Source organism: Ranitomeya variabilis, chromosome 3 (genome assembly GCF_051348905.1).
Source record: "Ranitomeya variabilis isolate aRanVar5 chromosome 3, aRanVar5.hap1, whole genome shotgun sequence".
NCBI lineage: Eukaryota > Metazoa > Chordata > Amphibia > Anura > Dendrobatidae > Ranitomeya > Ranitomeya variabilis.
The window spans coordinates 80,316,969-80,334,467 of record NC_135234.1 but is presented as its reverse complement, the minus strand read 5'-3'; the positions used below and the strand labels follow the sequence as shown (position 1 = coordinate 80,334,467).

The following is a 17,499-nucleotide window of genomic DNA, read 5'->3' as shown; positions in this document are numbered from 1 at the left end:
CGCAGTATATAACACAGCCCACGCAGTATATAACACAGCCCACGCAGTATATAACACAGCCCACGCAGTATATAACACAGGCCACGCAGTATATAACACAGGCCACGCAGTATATAACACAGGCCACGCAGTATATAACACAGGCCACGCAGTATATAACACAGGCCACGCAGTATATAACACAGGCCACGCAGTATATAACACAGGCCACGCAGTATATAACACAGGCCACGCAGTATATAACACAGGCCACGCAGTATATAACACAGGCCACGCAGTATATAACACAGGCCACGCAGTATATAACACAGGCCACGCAGTATATAACACAGGCCACGCAGTATATAACACAGGCCACGCAGTATATAACACAGGCCACGCAGTATATAACACAGGCCACGCAGTATATAACACAGGCCACGCAGTATATAACACAGGCCACGCAGTATATAACACAGGCCACGCAGTATATAACACAGGCCACGCAGTATATAACACAGGCCACGCAGTATATAACACAGGCCACGCAGTATATAACACAGGCCACGCAGTATATAACACAGGCCACGCAGTATATAACACAGGCCACGCAGTATATAACACAGGCCACGCAGTATATAACACAGGCCACGCAGTATATAACACAGGCCACGCAGTATATAACACAGGCCACGCAGTATATAACACAGGCCACGCAGTATATAACACAGGCCACGCAGTATATAACACAGGCCACGCAGTATATAACACAGGCCACGCAGTATATAACACAGGCCACGCAGTATATAACACAGGCCACGCAGTATATAACACAGGCCACGCAGTATATAACACAGGCCACGCAGTATATAACACAGGCCACGCAGTATATAACACAGGCCACGCAGTATATAACACAGGCCACGCAGTATATAACACAGGCCACGCAGTATATAACACAGGCCACGCAGTATATAACACAGGCCACGCAGTATATAACACAGGCCACGCAGTATATAACACAGGCCACGCAGTATATAACACAGGCCACGCAGTATATAACACAGGCCACGCAGTATATAACACAGGCCACGCAGTATATAACACAGGCCACGCAGTATATAACACAGGCCACGCAGTATATAACACAGGCCACGCAGTATATAACACAGGCCACGCAGTATATAACACAGGCCACGCAGTATATAACACAGGCCACGCAGTATATAACACAGGCCACGCAGTATATAACACAGGCCACGCAGTATATAACACAGGCCACGCAGTATATAACACAGGCCACGCAGTATATAACACAGGCCACGCAGTATATAACACAGGCCACGCAGTATATAACACAGGCCACGCAGTATATAACACAGGCCACGCAGTATATAACACAGGCCACGCAGTATATAACACAGGCCACGCAGTATATAACACAGGCCACGCAGTATATAACACAGGCCACGCAGTATATAACACAGGCCACGCAGTATATAACACAGGCCACGCAGTATATAACACAGGCCACGCAGTATATAACACAGGCCACGCAGTATATAACACAGGCCACGCAGTATATAACACAGGCCACGCAGTATATAACACAGGCCACGCAGTATATAACACAGGCCACGCAGTATATAACACAGGCCACGCAGTATATAACACAGGCCACGCAGTATATAACACAGGCCACGCAGTATATAACACAGGCCACGCAGTATATAACACAGGCCACGCAGTATATAACACAGGCCACGCAGTATATAACACAGGCCACGCAGTATATAACACAGGCCACGCAGTATATAACACAGGCCACGCAGTATATAACACAGGCCACGCAGTATATAACACAGGCCACGCAGTATATAACACAGGCCACGCAGTATATAACACAGGCCACGCAGTATATAACACAGGCCACGCAGTATATAACACAGGCCACGCAGTATATAACACAGGCCACGCAGTATATAACACAGGCCACGCAGTATATAACACAGGCCACGCAGTATATAACACAGGCCACGCAGTATATAACACAGGCCACGCAGTATATAACACAGGCCACGCAGTATATAACACAGGCCACGCAGTATATAACACAGGCCACGCAGTATATAACACAGGCCACGCAGTATATAACACAGGCCACGCAGTATATAACACAGGCCACGCAGTATATAACACAGGCCACGCAGTATATAACACAGGCCACGCAGTATATAACACAGGCCACGCAGTATATAACACAGGCCACGCAGTATATAACACAGGCCACGCAGTATATAACACAGGCCACGCAGTATATAACACAGGCCACGCAGTATATAACACAGGCCACGCAGTATATAACACAGGCCACGCAGTATATAACACAGGCCACGCAGTATATAACACAGGCCACGCAGTATATAACACAGGCCACGCAGTATATAACACAGGCCACGCAGTATATAACACAGGCCACGCAGTATATAACACAGGCCACGCAGTATATAACACAGGCCACGCAGTATATAACACAGGCCACGCAGTATATAACACAGGCCACGCAGTATATAACACAGGCCACGCAGTATATAACACAGGCCACGCAGTATATAACACAGGCCACGCAGTATATAACACTGCCCACGCAGTATATAACACTGCCCACGCAGTATATAACACTGCCCACGCAGTATATAACACTGGCCACGCAGTATATAACACAGGCCACGCAGTATATAACACAGGCCACGCAGTATATAACACAGGCCACGCAGTATATAACACAGGCCACGCAGTATATAACACAGGCCACGCAGTATATAACACAGGCCACGCAGTATATAACACTGCCCACGCAGTATATAACACTGCCCACGCAGTATATAACACTGGCCACGTAGTATATAACACAGCCCACGTAGTATATAGCAGTTTGGGCACCATATCCCTGTAAAAAAAAAAATAATAATAATTAAAATAAAAAAGTTATATACTCACCCGCCGGCGTCCAGCGAAGCTGTCCAGACGCTCGCGATGCGGCCGCCAGCTTCCGTTCCCAGAGATGCAAAGCGAAATTATCCAGATGACTTAGCGGTCTCGCGCGACTGCTAAGTCTTCTGGGTAATTTCGCAAAGCATCTCTGGGAACGGAAGCTGGCGGCAGCCGCGCTCATCGGCGGACGACAGAAGGTGAGAATAGCAGGTTTTTTGTTATTATTTTTAGCAGATCTTTTTACTATTGATGCTGCATAGGCACCATCAATAGTAAAAAGTTGGTCACACAGGGTTAATAGCAGCGTTAACGGAGGGCGTTACCCGCGGAATAACGCGGTCCGTTACCGCTGCCATTAACCCTGTGTCAGCGCTGACTGGAGGGGAGTATGGCACGGGCGCCGGGTACTGACTGGACGGAAGTAGGGAGGGACTAATTCTCGGCCGGACTGTGCACGTCGCTGATTGGTCGCTGCCTGGCGGCGGCGACCAATCAGCGACGCGGTATTTCCGTTACAGACAGACGGAAGTACCCCTTAGACAATTATATATATAGAAGATAGCTCCATTTGTTTAATTCCCACTTATCTCTCTTGATTTATACCGTTTCCTTTTTCTCCTTTTAGCTCTTCTCTACAAGCCTATTGATCGTGTGACGCGGAGTACCTTAGTGCTTCATGTGAGTAATAATGTGTTGTCTAATCCAAAGTAGCTCATGATTTCATTAAAAATATTTTCTTCAGTTTCATAGAGGCGAGTTACCAAACCAAGTATATCTGTCAATAAGGCAAAACACGTTTGACGATGGTTAACCCTTTTCTGCCCAGTGACCAAAACTTGTGTTTGCGGCTGTCATCTTTGCGGGACTGTGATGCACAGCGATGCTCCGTCTGCATCTCCCTGGGATCATAATGCCTGTCCAGCCCTCGTAGCGGGAGCTCATGGTCCGTACCTAGGATTTACCCCAAATCATTTGGACCCAGTGTTTACAATTTTGTAGTCACCACTTTCCAGTGAATACATTGAATATGTATAAATCCAGCCTCAAAACCATCCAGTATGTACAGTATAAAAGCAAATATGAATGCATTTTATCCCTTTAGTTACACACTTGTAAGCGCTGCACTCTAAGCCTAAGATACTAGCCACCAATTGGAGTGGGGATCTGTTAATGAGAATGGAGAGGATTTATAATTAAAAGTAAAACTGTAAAGTTGTTTGTTTTTACAACCTCTTTGGAACGGTAACATTTTATCATGAGGAGTAATAACCCTTTAAGCCAGGGATGCCAAATGTAAATACACAGAGGGCCAAAATTAAAAGCTTGGGACAAAGTCGCAGGCCAACCTTCATTATTTGTTAAAAAAATGTCTACAATTGAAGTTTTTCCTTATCAAATAAAACAATTAATTTTTGGAATTATATTGGAATATAAAATGTTATGTAAGAGCAGTAAGAAGCATGTGGCCCAATGGCCTAATCCAAATATGTGATAAAACAGATAATAAAGTATGATGAAAACAAATGTGCCCCCCCCCCCTCCACATACAAAGTATGATGACTACTGTACCCCCCTCCTTCAATCCCCCAACAAAGAATAGTGACCCAATCATATTATGTCCTCCATACAGTGTAATGCGTCCTACATAGTGCTCCATACAGTGTAATGGGCCCCACATAATGCTCCATACAATGTAATGGGCCCCACATAGTGCTCTATAGAGTGTAATGGGCCCCACATAGTGCTCTATAGAGTGTAATGGGCCCCACATAGTGCTCTATAGAGTGTAATGGGCCCCACATAGTGCTCTATAGAGTGTAATGGGCCCCACATAGTGCTCTATAGAGTGTAATGGGCCCCACATAGTGCTCTATAGAGTGTAATGGGCCCCACATAGTGCTCTATAGAGTGTAATGGGCCCCACATAGTGCTCCATACAGTGTAATAGGCCCCACATAGTGCTCCATACAGTGTAATGGGCCCCACATAGTGCTCCATACAATGTAATGGGCCCCACATAGTGCTCTATAGAGTGTAATGGGCCCCACATAGTGCTCCATACAGTGTAATGGGTCCTACATAGTGCTCCATACAGTGTAATGGGCCCCACATAGTGCTCCATACAATGTAATGGGCCCCACATAGTGCTCCATACAGTGTAATGGGCCCCACATAGTGCTCTATAGAGTGTAATGGGCCCCACATAGTGCTCCATACAGTGTAATGGGCCCCACATAGTGCTCCATACAATGTAATGGGCCCCACATAGTGCTCCATACAATGTAATGGGCCCCACATAGTGCTCCATACAATGTAATGGGCCCCACATAGTGCTCTATAGAGTGTAATGGGCCCCACATAGTGCTCTATAGAGTGTAATGGGCCCCACATAGTGATCCATAAAGTGTAATGGGCCCCACATAGCGCTCCATACAGTGTAATGGGCCACCCCATGGCGCTCCATACAGTGTAATGGGACCCACATGGCGCTTCATACAGTGTAATGGGACCCACATTGCGCTTCATACAGTGTAATGGGCCCCACATAGTGCTCCATACAGTGTAATGGGCCCCACATAGTGCTCTATAGAGTGTAATGGGCCCCACATAGTGCTCTATAGAGTGTAATGGGCCCCACATAGTGCTCCATACAGTGTAATAGGCCCCACATAGTGCTCTATAGAGTGTAATAGGCCCCACATAGTGCTCCATACAGTGTAATGGGCCCCACATAGTGCTCCATACAATGTAATGGGCCCCACATAGTGCTCTATAGAGTGTAATGGGCCCCACATAGTGCTCCATACAGTGTAATGGGTCCTACATAGTGCTCCATACAGTGTAATGGGCCCCACATAGTGCTCCATACAGTGTAATGGGCCACCCCATGGCGCTCCATACAGTGTAATGGGACCCACATGGCGCTTCATACAGTGTAATGGGACCCACATTGCGCTTCATACAGTGTAATGGGCCCCACATAGTGCTCCATACAGTGTAATGGGCCCCACATAGTGCTCCATACAGTGTAATGGGCCCCACATAGTGCTCCATACAGTGTAATGGGCCCCACATAGTGCTCCATACAGTGTAATGGGCCCCACATAGTGCTCCATACAGTGTAATGGGCCCCACATAGTGCTCCATACAGTGTAATGGGCCCCACATGGTGCTTCATACAGTGTAATGGGCCCCACATGGCGCTCCATACAGTGTAATGGGCCCCACATGGCGCTCCATACAGTGTGATGGGCCCCACATGGCGCTCCATTGTAGTGAGCCCCATATTAAAACAAATACCTATTCACCTCTGCCTGTTCCACTGCTGCTCCAGGCTCGTCTTAGATCACAGTCCTACCTGTGGGCATGCGCGCCATCTGCTCAGCACTACCACCGCCGCTGCTCTCCTCTATGTGTGCCATCCCCCTCATCACTTGAGCCACCACCCTCGCCCTCCTCAGCTCGCCGCGTGGCCTGATGGGTCGGTGCATGTGCAGAGGAGAGTAGCGGTGGCGCTAGTGATGACGGGGACACGCATGCAGAGGAGATGGTAGCAGCGGTAGTGATGAGGTGGTGCTCGTGCCCCCTCTGGCACGCTTTCCATATGTTCTCCACCAATGCCCTAGAAGGAAAGCTCCTAATAAATTATCCGTTTTATCAAATAGTCATGTATATGGAGTGAAATGGAGCAAGTTTAGATTCCCTCCACTGAATATCGTACTAGAGTCACATCTTTTTCCTCTGTCAGGATTTGTCGGATTTACTTAGTCTTTGTTTTAGGTCAGGGGATGAATATAAATCTGAAGCCGTGAATCATGAATCACATGGACTACTGCAATGATGTGAGCGCGTGGGCTGCAGAGCTGTACTCGTACTACAAAGGGAGATGGATAGTGCGGTGTTAGGGGATAAATGCATTGTCTGCAATGTCCTAGAAAGGACGTTGTGATGAGCTTTGTCCTCCAGCTGAATGCTGAAGGTCCCACTCAATGGACATGTCAGTAGTGAGTGCGGGGGGCTGTAAGGTGGTACATGGAGTGCACTGGCAATCAATGCTATTAGGAGAATACGTCCATATTACGGCTTGTGATTTGGCGTAGAGCTGTATAATAGGACCCCATGCACCTCCATAATTGCCCTGCTGTGTCTCCATACACCAGAAAAGAATGTGTGAGACCTTCCAGATGGTTCGTCTAGAGGCCTACTCACATAACCTTATTTACGCATCCATATTACGCATCCATATTCTGGCCACAAGTCTCAGCCTGACCCCATTCTGCAGATAAAGTAATGGACTCGACACTTGGAGGACAAGCTGTTGGGCTGGTGCCAGTTCTTCTCTGCTTCTCAGGAAAGCTGAGGATGCCACCGTGCCTGAAAAGCCGTGAAGACGAGATTGATGGTATTGCCTGCTCACCAGTAGAGATCCCTTATGTCTGTGCATGTCTAACAATAGAGTACAGAAGGTGGACACATTGTAGGCTCAGGAGAATCAACACTAGGGGGCACGATAATGATATAATATCGAGTATTTCTCAGCACAGAAACATTGTTCGGGTATTGGATGTTATACTATATATACTGGTGTGTACGGACTTCCTATATCTAAACCAATGCCTGGGATAACGTCTTTGGTATTACTCATGTACTGTAGAGCGCAACCTTCCCAATTTAGTGAGCTTTACAATGCCCTCCAGGAGCAATGATGTCACCTAGACTGAGTAATATGTTCTGGGTGAGCGCCCATGTGTAGCCGGCTCCACACTGACCCATATTAGCACTTCTGTTATGTGTCAGACATTTATTAGTGTTCACATAACTAATAAAATGTACATGGCCTAGTGAGGTGCAGATCTGTGTACACCTAAGAACTCTATGGATCTGAATGTTTATGTTCTACCGTGCCAGACAAATGTCAGAAATGCAGAACGTTGGACCTCATAATACAGACTCATTCAATCATACATACATACTGTACATACACACATACATGCAGACCCATGCAGATTTCAGGAAAGCTTCTAATAAAATAAAATTACAGAAACTTAAATAAAAACGCGAATATACTAACCAGGTGTGGTTTGTCCCAAAGTTCTGCTCAGTCTTTTCACCCTGTATACATTTTTGTAGATGACTCTTCTGTAAAGTGGGTCTGTATTCAGACTATGCTTTTCTTTGAAGGCACATAGTGTATTGGTTTCCCTGCCAGTAACCAAAATGGCCCAAAGAAATCTTAGGCTACGTTCACATTTGCGTTGTGCGCCACAGCGTCGGCGCCGCAGCGCACAACGCAAACAAAAACGCGGCAAAACGCACGCTAAAACGCTGCGTTTTGCGCCGCATGCGTCGTTTTGGGCCGAAAGTTGGACGCAAAAAAAATGCAACTTGATGCGTTTCTTGCGTCCAACGCTTGCGGCCATGCGGCGCAAAACGCAGCACAACGCATGTCCATGCGCCCCCATGTTAAATATAGGGGCGCATGACGCATGCGGCGCCCGACGCTGCGGCGCTGACCGCAAATGTGAACGTAGCCTTAGCGATTTGAGAATTGGCTGCCTGTCAATCACTGTGAGGTGTAGGGAGGTGCGAACGCTTCTAATGAATAGAGTGGATTTATAATTGTGACCAGTGTGTTCTGACTGCTTCTTATAGGCAAACTACCATATGTTTTTTACTCTAATAGGAGAGCGGAAATGTCCCCATATTGTCTGATGACAGATCCGCAGTCTGAACGTGAACACATAGTTGGTGCTTTGCTATATGTTGTTACTTATATTTCTCTCTTTTCTTGTGTTTCAGGATCTTTTAAAGCATACACCTGTCGACCACCCTGATTATCCACTGCTACAAGATGCACTTCGCATCTCTCAGAATTTTCTGTCTAGTATAAATGAGGATATTGATCCACGGAGAACTGCAGTGACAACACCAAAAGGCGAGGTGAGACCATGGCCAAAGCATGGCAGGTGGTGACCAATGTGACTATGGCCAAAGCATGCCAGGTGACCAATGAGCCCATGGCCAAAGCATGCCAGGTGACCAATGAGCCCATGGCCAGAGCATGCCAGGTGACCAATGAGCCCATGGCCAAAGCATGCCAGGTGACCAATGAGCCCATGGCCAAAGCATGCCAGGTGACCAATGAGCCCATGGCCAGAGCATGCCAGGTGACCCATGAGACTATGGCCAGTGCATGCCAGGTGACCAATGAGACCATGGTCCGAGCATGCCAGGTGGCCAATGAGACCATGGTCAGAGCATGCCAGGTGACCAATTAGACCATGGTCAGAGCTTGCCAGGTGACCAATGAGACTATGGCCAGAGCATGCCAGGTGACCAATGAGACCATGGTCAGAACATGCCAGATGACCATTGAGACCATGGTCAGAACATGCCAGGTGACCAATGAGACTATGGCCAGAGCATGCCAGGTGACCAATGAGACTATGGCCAGAGCGTGCCAGGTTACCAATGAGACTATTACCAGAGCATGCCAGGTGACCAATGAGACCATGGTCAGAGCATGCCAGGTGACCAATGAGACTGTGGCCAGAGCATGCCAGGTGACCAATGAGACTATGGCCAGAGCATGCCAGGTGACCAATGAGACTAGGCCAGAGCATGCCAGGTTATCAATGAGACTATTACCAGAGCATGCCAGGTGACCAATGAGACTATGGCCAGAGCATGCCAGGTTATCAATGAGACTATTGCCAGAGCATGCCAGGTGACCAATGAGACTATGGCAAGAGCATGCCAGGTGACCAATGAGACTATTACCAGAGCATGCCAGGTGACCAATGTGACTATGTCCAGAGCATGCCATTTGACATACCAGCTGATAAAGTTGTACGCTGAGAGGCATCTTTATCAACTGTCATCAGCTGCTTGGGGAAAAGTGCAAGAGCTTTCCCAACCAAACAAGCCTGTCACCTAGCCAAATCAGATCTCCTACATTGCACTGGCGAGGGACAGTACCCCCAAAACACCATATCTTCAAATTGAGTTTGTGATTTGGCATTTATCCGAAGTCATATTGCAAGGCTCTATAAAGGGTCGATAGTGACTTGTAGGATCGCTGCTTCCAACAGGTGGTGCTATAGAATTCCAGTCCTCTTGGCACTTGGCACAACCAAACTACACTATCTATCTATCGATCGGGGAGGGATACTTGGAAGCGACACCCAAACATACCCTGCTAAGTAACATCATGCCTAGTAACTCTGCTATATGGGAAACGCCTATAAATAGATGTATAGAGGTAAGCATGCCTCGAAGATGTCAAAAGAAAACCAACAGATAGAAATAGATATTAGTGTTAATCAGGTGAGAGGTCTGGGCATGGGATGGATCACTGATCCATACACAAACGCACACTAAATAGTACACAAAATTACTAGAAACTAGATCATGAAAGCAGCCATAAGCAAGTAAAATAAATCTCCTTGATATATACCAGGTACTGAGAAATCAGTGATTAAAAAGTAGACATGCAGGGAACCAGGTCACCCATTTAGCTAGAAACGTCCTCCCAGACTAATCATTTCTAGCGAAACACACAGCAGGCACAGTGGTTCCCTGCATGTCTACTTCATCACTGATTGCTCAGTACCTGGTATATAGTGAGCAGATCTATGGCTGCTTTCATGATCTAGTTCCTAGTAATTTCTGTGTACTGCTTGATGTGGGGTGGTGTGTTTGGTGTATGGATCGGTGATCCATCCCACGCCAGACCTTCCACCTCAGTTACTTATACTATTTATTTCTGTCGGCCGGTCCTATTTTGACATCTTCAAGGCGGCATGGTTACCTCCATATAACAATTTATACTTGTGCGGAACGTATTGCAGGTTTACTAGGTATGCCCTTAATTTGCCATGTATACTGCTTATAGGTCTCCCTGCCTCCCGCACCCCACAAGGTTTTTATGTGCTTCCTCACTTTGTGCTCTGTCATGCTATTATTATGGTGTAATAAAGTTATTACTTTACTGCTCTACTTTGCCCTGTAATTTCTTTATACTATATGTGTTTATATTAGTATTGCGTATGGGCTATTGACATCTGGATTGTGGCTACAGGTGTTATGAGTTATGTATTGTTACAAACACTTCCAGATCTTATCTCAGTGCTGTTGGCTCTCTCCCTCCCCCTGAACTGACTGCTCTCAAATGAGCTCTGGAAGTGTTTGTAATGATACATAACTCCGCTTTGCACAGTAGATTCAGAGGTCAGTTAGGAGAAAAGAGGGTGTGTTCTGTTCTCTCTGTGGGGCTGCCTGCTTACGATTGGTCAACTTCATGCCAGGGAAGAAGTGCACGCCCCCAAGAACAAATGTCAGGTCACGCCCAGATGAACTGTAGCATAAATTATAACCTAAACTTTACAAGCGAATATCTCCGCAATGGAGAGGAGAAATAATTTTAAAAAAACTACGTTTTGTTCAGCTCAGCCGCCAGTATTTCATCATGTGGTTAGTTTAACATTCTCAAAGTGGTGAAAGGATCAATCATTTGGTGGCAATCGATATCTGATTTTTGATGAGCTTATACACATTACGGGGCTGATAATGTGTCAATATTTTCTTTTTTTCAGATCAATCAATCAGCACTGCAGCAGAAATAGTATTTTACATGTTCCCCCACATTTTGCAGGCAGACCAGGCTGTAATCTGCCTTGGGCTCTATATCCCCAGAGCTGGTTATACATATTTTGGGGACAGTTATTAAAATGTGGAATTTAAAGCACAGCTCTTTACTTTTGCTTGTGTTAGAGAACTGGCTAGATCATTGTATACATGTGTAGTTGGTTCCATTCACATCTGTAGATTGAATGTACGGACGTGTCTGGTTAAAATTGTAATACAGAAATCTTCTTGAAATCTGTGAAGTTCAGGAAAGGTGATGGGCAGCCCCTTTAAATTAATAATGTAACATTAAACAGTCTATATTAAAATGCTCCATTGTTCCAGCCTCTCTACAATGTGGCATCTTCGCCACACACACTCACAGACATTGAATCAGACAGCTGTGCATCTGCTGACAATGCGGCTCTTTCGGAGAACGCTGAGGATAATGATAATGTTTTATAGTGCAAAGAGCGAGTCTTATTGTCATCAAAAATCTGCCCTCCTTGCTCTCTATGTAACCGTTTCAATGCCTCGCCATATGCGTGCAATTAAAATTGTCCCAAAATAAGTTTCATAGCATGTGTTTACTTGGACAGAAAAAAAAAGTTGGCTTGAAGACTAATTTTTTTTTTTTTTAACTTGTTACATAAGTCCAGTAAGTGAGTATTGTTTTCCAATATCGGGCAAATTCAGTGTCAGGTAGCTGCTGCACAGCCATGTGTTCAGGAACTAGGCGGCATTCCCTCCCTGCTCATCTGGCTGGATGATGCTGTTTAGACATGTGAATATGAGAAGTATTATAGGCGAGCTAGAGGTAAAGACACCTAGGATGTGTATGGGGCTGATTGAAATCTATTACAGTGATTTACAAAATTGGAATTGATCAGTTTACATAGGAGAAACAATCTAAGAGGCTACAAGTACTGTATATGAAATGTCTAAGCCTTTCCATAAAATCCACGTGGCCAGTACATATCCATTTCTAGAGAGACTGTGACTTAAAATAGAACAGTATGCATCAAAACGTCTCCAAAATATTATCGTAAACGAAGCCAGTCAATATGTCATGTAAAATTGGGCACAACTGACTAATAATGTGCAAATTTTATTAAACCGTACGAGACACTATGATACATAGTTCGCATTTTAAGACTGGTGTTTAGACCTTCCCAATACACTTTACGCAGCTGTCGGTCGCATTATGGGTCGACCAATCATTTAGCCAGCAGGTATCTTTCCTGACTCCCATACACAGGAGCGCTATTCTGTCATCCACCCCTGTGATCTCTGATAGCGCCGCTGCCAGACATCTATGGCGGCATCTTATCTCTTACAACACAAAAGGGTCAGATGTCCGAAAACCAACGTTCCAGTTCTTTTTCTCTCCCGACATAATCTGTTGGGGGCCCCCCACACACATTGGACTATCGTCCAAACCTGGCGATAATGATAAGTTTACCGATACAATATCGTAAGTTTAGGTTATCTAACCATTTGACAGTATTGGTCAATCTGACCCTCATTGTGCTACCTCCAGTACAGTTTTACTGTAAAAGTTTTACCTGGTCACCCCGGATAGGGCATCGATATCAGAACAGAGGGGCTCCCGGCATCCCCATTGTTAGCTGTTAAAAGCAATGATGGTTGAATGTAAACAGTGAATGGAGCTATAATGCTCCGCTCTATTCAGTTTGTAGCAGCCGCTCCTGGGTATCGCAGAACAGCTACTATACCGTAGAATAAGGAGCTGTTCTGCAACATACCGAAAATAGGAGCTGGTCTTCAGTACCCAGCAGTGGCTGCTATAACTTCAAGAAAATAAGAGCTGTTGTGCAGAAACCGCAACACTTTGAAAACAATAGGAAGAAGAATCCTGCAGGACCTGGCAGCGGCTGCTACACTCTACTCGGAGCAGTATAGCGCAGCTCCATCCAGTGTTCACATCCAGACGCAGCTGGAGATTGGGGGAGCCCGGATGTCGGACCCCTACTGACCTCATATCAATTACTTATAGCTTCTATAATATATATTATTTCTAGAGATAGCTCAACAATCTCTTGTGACCAGACAAACTCTACAGTTAGAGCCCCGTAGCCTGTAGCTGCAACTCCGTAACATTGGAGAACTGTGTATGAAAAGTTCTCATGTATTCGGTAACTACGGATCATGTTATTTTCTGTTACATGGTGTAAATCAAGCATGTTTTGGCAGAGCTGCATGGGACCCATGCATTTGTATGGTACTATTTGCATTTTGGTTTATTTTTCAGACCCGTCAACTGGTAAAAGATGGCTTCTTGGTTGAACTTTCAGAAAACTCCCGAAAACTGCGGCATCTTTTCTTGTTTACAGACCTCTTGCTTTGTGCCAAACTCAAGAAGGCGACTGTTGGGTAGGTGAAATGTAGAGCAGTGTGGGAGTATATGAGCGTTTTATTCTGGGAGCACATCCATTGTCAGGCCGGTATTTGGCAGAGCACAACATGTAGAAGTAGTCAGCGCCATTTATCCTGCATTGTTTTCCTCCACCTCCATTGGCAGTTACATTATTCCCACTGTGAGCAAACTGCATCTTGTGTTTTTTCTGTGTTAACCACCTTGCTCTTTACAGCGCTCCTACAAAGACCAACACGTTTATGTGCTTCTTACGGCATTTTTTTAATACGTTTATTTATGTGCCTTGCAAAACTCTGTCCACTGCTGCCAACCATGTGCCATGTAAAAGCCAACAACACTCCGCCGAGAAGGTGTGACGCCAGTTATAATTTATTTCCTGCAGTTCCCAACATATGTCCTTTTGTTCCCAACAATGTTGCTCGTGTTTTGTGCCCAGTTTAGAGTGGCATGAGAAATCTGCTAAGATGTGATAATTAAGTTTTTGAAGTGTTGGCACCCGCTAAGTACAGCTGGCACTGATCGTTTCGCCTCTGTTACCTGCCTCTGGGCTCAATGTGGCATCATCCTTGTGCCGTAACTGGAGTTAGTGACTTTATACTAGTGTCTGGGTGCTTGAGCTGAGGAAAAGGGAGTAGACCATGTTCTAAAATCTAAGAATCAGCACTCGCCTCTTTCCCCCGGATTCTTTGCCGCTGCACCAGCTGGTTCCCAGTGATGCTTGTATAGAGATTGTCAGCGCTGACGTGTAGTATCCGCTACATGACTGCTGCAGCCAAACGGCGCCTAAGCGTTCACGTGCTGTACTACGGCCATCAACATGAGGGTTTGTTTTATTCATTTTGCTGTTTTTTACAGCTATTTGGATTTCATCACTGAAAGAAAAATTTTTCAGCTGTAAAAAGTATCATCACTATTTGTTGATTGTTTTTGTTTGGTGTTTTTGTACAGGAAACACCAGCAGTATGATTGTAAGTGGTACATCCCCTTGGCCGATCTGGTGTTCCCCACCGTGGAGGAGTCTGAGCCCATTCCACAGCTTCACGCCCCACCTGACCATGAGATCGAGGAGATGAAGGCAAAGATATCCGTTCTGAAAAGTGAGATCCAAAAAGAAAAGGTCAGTGGATCAATTAAAGCTCTTTTATTACAATCTCACCTTTTATATATACGGGGCGAAAGGTAAATTACTGTGGAGCGGAAGCTGCTATGAGAGCAAAGTGTAAAATAGTATTTTAGGAGGTCTCTACGAGCGGATGAGCTATGTCCTATAAACCTGGGAACAATCAAATCTGATATTAGTAGATACTTCCATAAAATCATAGAGCATGTTTCTGTGCCGGTCCTCTATTATTCCCCCTAGAAATAGACGGTCTGACTCTGTCCCCGCACTGGCGGCTTGGTTCACCCCTCAACTGATAACAAGGAGAATGGGAACACCCAGCGCTGATTATGTTCATAAATGTTCAGGAGGAACGGCACAATTGCTAGTTATCAGAAAAAATGCTCCAGAATTTTTTATTTTTTTTGGTGAATGAAAGTAATTACTAAAATGGACATTTCTGGGCTGGAGACGAGTACTCTCAAAACTAAGAAGAGCATTTATGACTGTCTGGCCTAATCTTCATAAACGACAAACAAAATGTACCAAAACAGTAAAGTATGTGCATGAACATAAAGGGGTTGTACAAAGTATATGTTGTCCCCTATCGATGTGATAGGGCAGAGCTTCTTAAAAGTTTGCTGGGGTCTGCTGGGGCCTCACCACCCAGAGTAGAAGATAATACGTAAATCAAAAGTTATCCACATTTTTTTGCGGTAAATGCTTGTCCCGGTAATACAGTCGATTTAGTGATGAGCGAGCGTTCTTGGATAACGTCTTATACACGCACACTCGGGTGTTATCCGACTATCTGGGTGTGCTCGTATATTATGTCCAAGTCCATGCGGCAGCATGATTTACGGCTGTTAGACAGGCAATCCCCACATATGTTGAGGCTGTCTAACAGCCGCCAGTCATGCAGCCACAGGGACTCACGAACATAATATACGAGCACACCCAGATGCTTGGATAGTACCCGAGCGAGCGTGTATAAGTTGTTATTTGAGCACTATTGCTCATCACTAATTAAAATGTGGTCAGAACTGTTAATTTCAATTATGTTGCTTAACTAAATACTCCTGCATCCGTAGAAAAGATTATACTACATAAGATTATTTCTATGAAAACTGCCTGACCAAAACCTAGGGAGAACCTTGCTGTTTGAGAAGGCTACTTATTGGTCGCTGGGACCCCCATCGATCCGAAGAACGGACTCTGCTCCGATACAGATGGGAATCTGCAGAGATCGAGAATGCAAACCACACTCAATCAGTGATCGGACCTCCAGCAGTCAACAAGTTATCTGTTTTCCTATTGATAGGGAATAACTTATGTATTCAGTACAAAACATTTGATACAATATTATTACCTAACATTTAGAATATTAATACTGTTGATAATAGATGTAAATTCTATGTGAAGGAAAAGCCTTCACTTTTAATGTAAATTGTATCACTGAGTTGATTATTTGTCTTTAGTGACTTTGTTTCTGACCAGCACTGACATGGTATTTCTGATATTTGCTGTCCTCCTGTGTGCCCACTGTCTCACTGCTGTCCTTATATCTGCAGAAGTCCAATAAAGGATCAAGTCGTGCTATAGAAAGACTGAAGAAGAAGATGTTTGAGTATGAATCCTGGCTTCTTCTCTTCTCCCCTACTATTCCTTTCCGAATCCAGAACAAGAATGGCAAGGTAAGCCGTAGTCGTGGGTTGCCCGCAGCTGGCAGCTGTATTGCCCCTCTGAGACGCTAGATCAAGCCAGTATTGTATGCGAGATACAAATAGGAATCTGCTTTGGTTTTCCCTCTCGGGAATTGAGGAAAGACGACACTGGTTATTTGCATACTTTGAACATTTTCAATATGGAGAGGATGATGCCAGGAGGGGATTTCTGCAGTGTCTGATGTAAGGAGTGAGTCAGGACGCCGGGGGAACAAATGCGTGGGAGCCATATGAGCTCCACACACAACTTCCACTGATTTGGCTTTAAACCCACTCTTTGCCTTTGAGTCCAAATTACAAGGACATATTGCTTTATAGCCAAACGTTCAAAGAGCTCGTTTTTGCTCCAGACCCCATGTTGTTGTATTGAGCAGTTCAGCTGGCGGTATGTTTCCGGAAAACTGAAATAGCTAAAGAAATGTCTTTGTAAGTAATAAGAGGAACTCGGGGCTAGAAAGTAATTCACATTTATTCTTGCATGCATTCTTATAGGGGATTATAATCCTTAAAGGAGTCGTCAACTTTTCATCTTGGCATGTGTGATTCACATAACCAGCCCTGGAAAGTATCACGTGGCACAAAGTTTTCTTTGATTTTCAGTAGTTGAAGGTTGTGTCCATGATCCTTTTTAAAGCTTCCAACTGGTAACACCAATCATTGGGCTTACCATGTGGTCCTGC

The 17,499-nt window shown here is 45.2% G+C and overlaps 1 protein-coding gene across 7 annotated transcripts in view; it reads left to right on the top strand.

Annotated features, from left to right (window-relative positions):
- The window catches only part of ABR (ABR activator of RhoGEF and GTPase), a 430,921-nt gene that overhangs the window by 307,324 nt on the left and 106,098 nt on the right, over window positions 1–17,499 (top strand). For all 7 annotated transcript variants that reach the window (XM_077294251.1, XM_077294253.1, XM_077294252.1 and 4 more), the window contains 5 exons: window positions 3,599–3,651; window positions 8,773–8,913; window positions 13,871–13,992; window positions 14,945–15,113; window positions 16,667–16,789. In XM_077294251.1, coding sequence (XP_077150366.1) covers window positions 3,599–3,651; window positions 8,773–8,913; window positions 13,871–13,992; window positions 14,945–15,113; window positions 16,667–16,789 — 608 coding nt within the window. The remainder of the gene's footprint in view (window positions 1–3,598; window positions 3,652–8,772; window positions 8,914–13,870; window positions 13,993–14,944; window positions 15,114–16,666; window positions 16,790–17,499) is intronic.